Source organism: Propithecus coquereli, unplaced genomic scaffold, assembly GCF_000956105.1.
Source record: "Propithecus coquereli isolate 6110/MARCELLA unplaced genomic scaffold, Pcoq_1.0 Scaffold224, whole genome shotgun sequence".
NCBI classification, from domain to species: Eukaryota; Metazoa; Chordata; class Mammalia; order Primates; family Indriidae; genus Propithecus; species Propithecus coquereli.
Genome location: NW_012147634.1, coordinates 5,764,282 through 5,766,493, shown reverse-complemented (window position 1 = coordinate 5,766,493; position 2,212 = coordinate 5,764,282). Strand labels below are relative to the sequence as shown.

Genomic DNA, 2,212 nt, shown 5'->3' with positions numbered 1-2,212 from the left:
CAGTACTAAAAATAGAATCTATGTCTCCTGACTCCTGAGTCAATATTCTTAATATAAAACATAGAGATTCATCCAAAACTGTGATCAAAAACAAAAACCAACCAAATAAAAATGCCATGCCATAATCCATGAAACTAGCTTTGCATATTGCAACATAGTGAAAAAAGAACATATAGTGCTATGTACTTATTTTTTAAGATTTCATTTATGTATCTATAACATAAACATTATTTATTTGAAAGTATATTAAAATGTTCAGACATGTTTATTTTCCAAGGAAGTGAGCTAAAGTAAATGGCCAGTTTTTAAAAGCATGAATCTATTTTAATAACTGATGTTTTAGTAAAGAATACTGAAGAAAATATTATAGCTATTCATTCCAAACGAATCTAGCTATTCATACCAAATATACCAATCTAGACCCCTTCTAATAGGAGTTCACAGTGTCTTTGTCCTGGCAGAGGAAGGTAGAAGAGAGAAAGGAAACAACAGACTCTTACTCTCTCCATTTCCCTATTAAAACAGGAAGTCTTCGCAAAGAAAGGTGGAGGCTGCCATGTTACCAAGGAGCTTTCCCCCTTTCCATACAATTCAGGAATCTCACGATAATGAGTGGTGTGGCAGAACTTCCTAGCAGAATGGTTACCAAAGCACCAAGTCTGAGTACTATTTCTAGAAAAAGAGGACATTTTTAATTAATAATGCTATTTAAATATGTAGAAAGGAGTTTTGATTTAAGTTTGTAAGTATTGCTTTAACTGGTAGTAACTGAGCCTGAATACATTACACAGTATTGACCTTTTTGTTGTTATTTATTTAATATGCTATGGGACAAGCTAATGAAAAATGCGGCCTCCACTATAGCAAGTGTTGGCTGGGGGAAAAGGACTAGAAAAACATCCCTCTACAGGTTTAGAAATACCTAGATACTGCCATAATTTTATGTGTCAAGGCAAAAAAAAAAAGAAGGCAAAGAGACCTGCTTTTTCTTTCATTCTCAAGCTGCCCTACAGGTACCTATTAAGACAATGTAATACAGTATATTAGATTTGGATTTACAAATAACATGCACCTGGAACTTCATTTATCTTGTCACAGTTCACGGCTGTGAGCAAAGAGCGGCTCTTTACTCACCAGTATTGTATGAAGAACAAAAAGGAAAGATAAAGATACATTATTTGACTACCATTTCCCACTATGAATACAGAGAAAGTGGCAGTACCACTTTTCTAATAAAGGATCTCACGCTGCTCCAGCCTTGTTCAAGTCACAAAAGTTTAAAGACTGAAGAGATGACTTTGTCTAACCCCTTCATTTACACATAAGAAACTAATGGTCACTGGTCAGAGACTTGCTAAAAGGCACATAACTAGGTAGTATCCCAGATGGAATTAGATTCTAGGATTGCTCACTCCTGCTCCAGTGCTCATCCTCCTTCCTTGGGCCGCTCTGCCCCAACAATATGTGGCAGCTTCATGTGGAAGGGTCAGTAAACAGCACAGGCTCAGCCTGGTTTGCAGAGCTGCAAATTCTAAGGGCATTCCACCTGGCTCCTATGCCCGGTCACCACAGCCACCCTTGCATCCAAGACGTCACAGCCTCTGTGTGTATTCCACCTATCCACTGAAAGTAAGGGCAACAGAGTTCCGAATGGAGGATTTTCCTGCTGACTCTCCACAGTACATCACTTTGAAAAATCAAATTGGCAAAGGTTCTACATTGCAACAATACTACTTAAACCAAATGCAAAAGATTTAGCATTTCAACATACCTTTTCAAATACATGTTATTCTTAAAACAATTATATCCCTGACACACCTCAAAAAGCTAAGGGCTGTGCAATTTCTCTCTCGGTACCAGTTTCTGAGGAACAAAAATCTGGATAAACCCTGCTACCTGCGTAGGCAGCACATGCCCACCAGGCACTTTTCTAAATCTTTGAAATCCTGACTAACAAACTAACTGGCAGGTAATACTATGTAAGTATTATAAGTGTAAACTCAAATGCAAATAAGATTTTTTCAGAAATTTATTTGGAACATAAGAAATGTTTAGATATGTAATGTTAGCTCTACACAAAATTAAAATCTGATGTTAGAAGAAACATACTTATGAAAATTAAATAAAACAAAGCAGGCTGTTGTCCATCACTCAAGTAAGTTTGTTTATCACTATTACTAGCAGCATTATTAACAATTACAAAGGATTTTCA

At 36.4% G+C, this 2,212-nt stretch overlaps 1 protein-coding gene across 1 annotated transcript in view; it reads right to left on the bottom strand.

The window, feature by feature from the left end:
• VPS13C (vacuolar protein sorting 13 homolog C (S. cerevisiae)) overlaps positions 1-2,212 on the bottom strand; it is a 213,380-nt gene that overhangs the window by 206,334 nt on the left and 4,834 nt on the right. Inside the window, 1 exon segment of the mRNA XM_012645033.1 lies at positions 501-672. Coding sequence (XP_012500487.1) covers positions 501-672 — 172 coding nt within the window.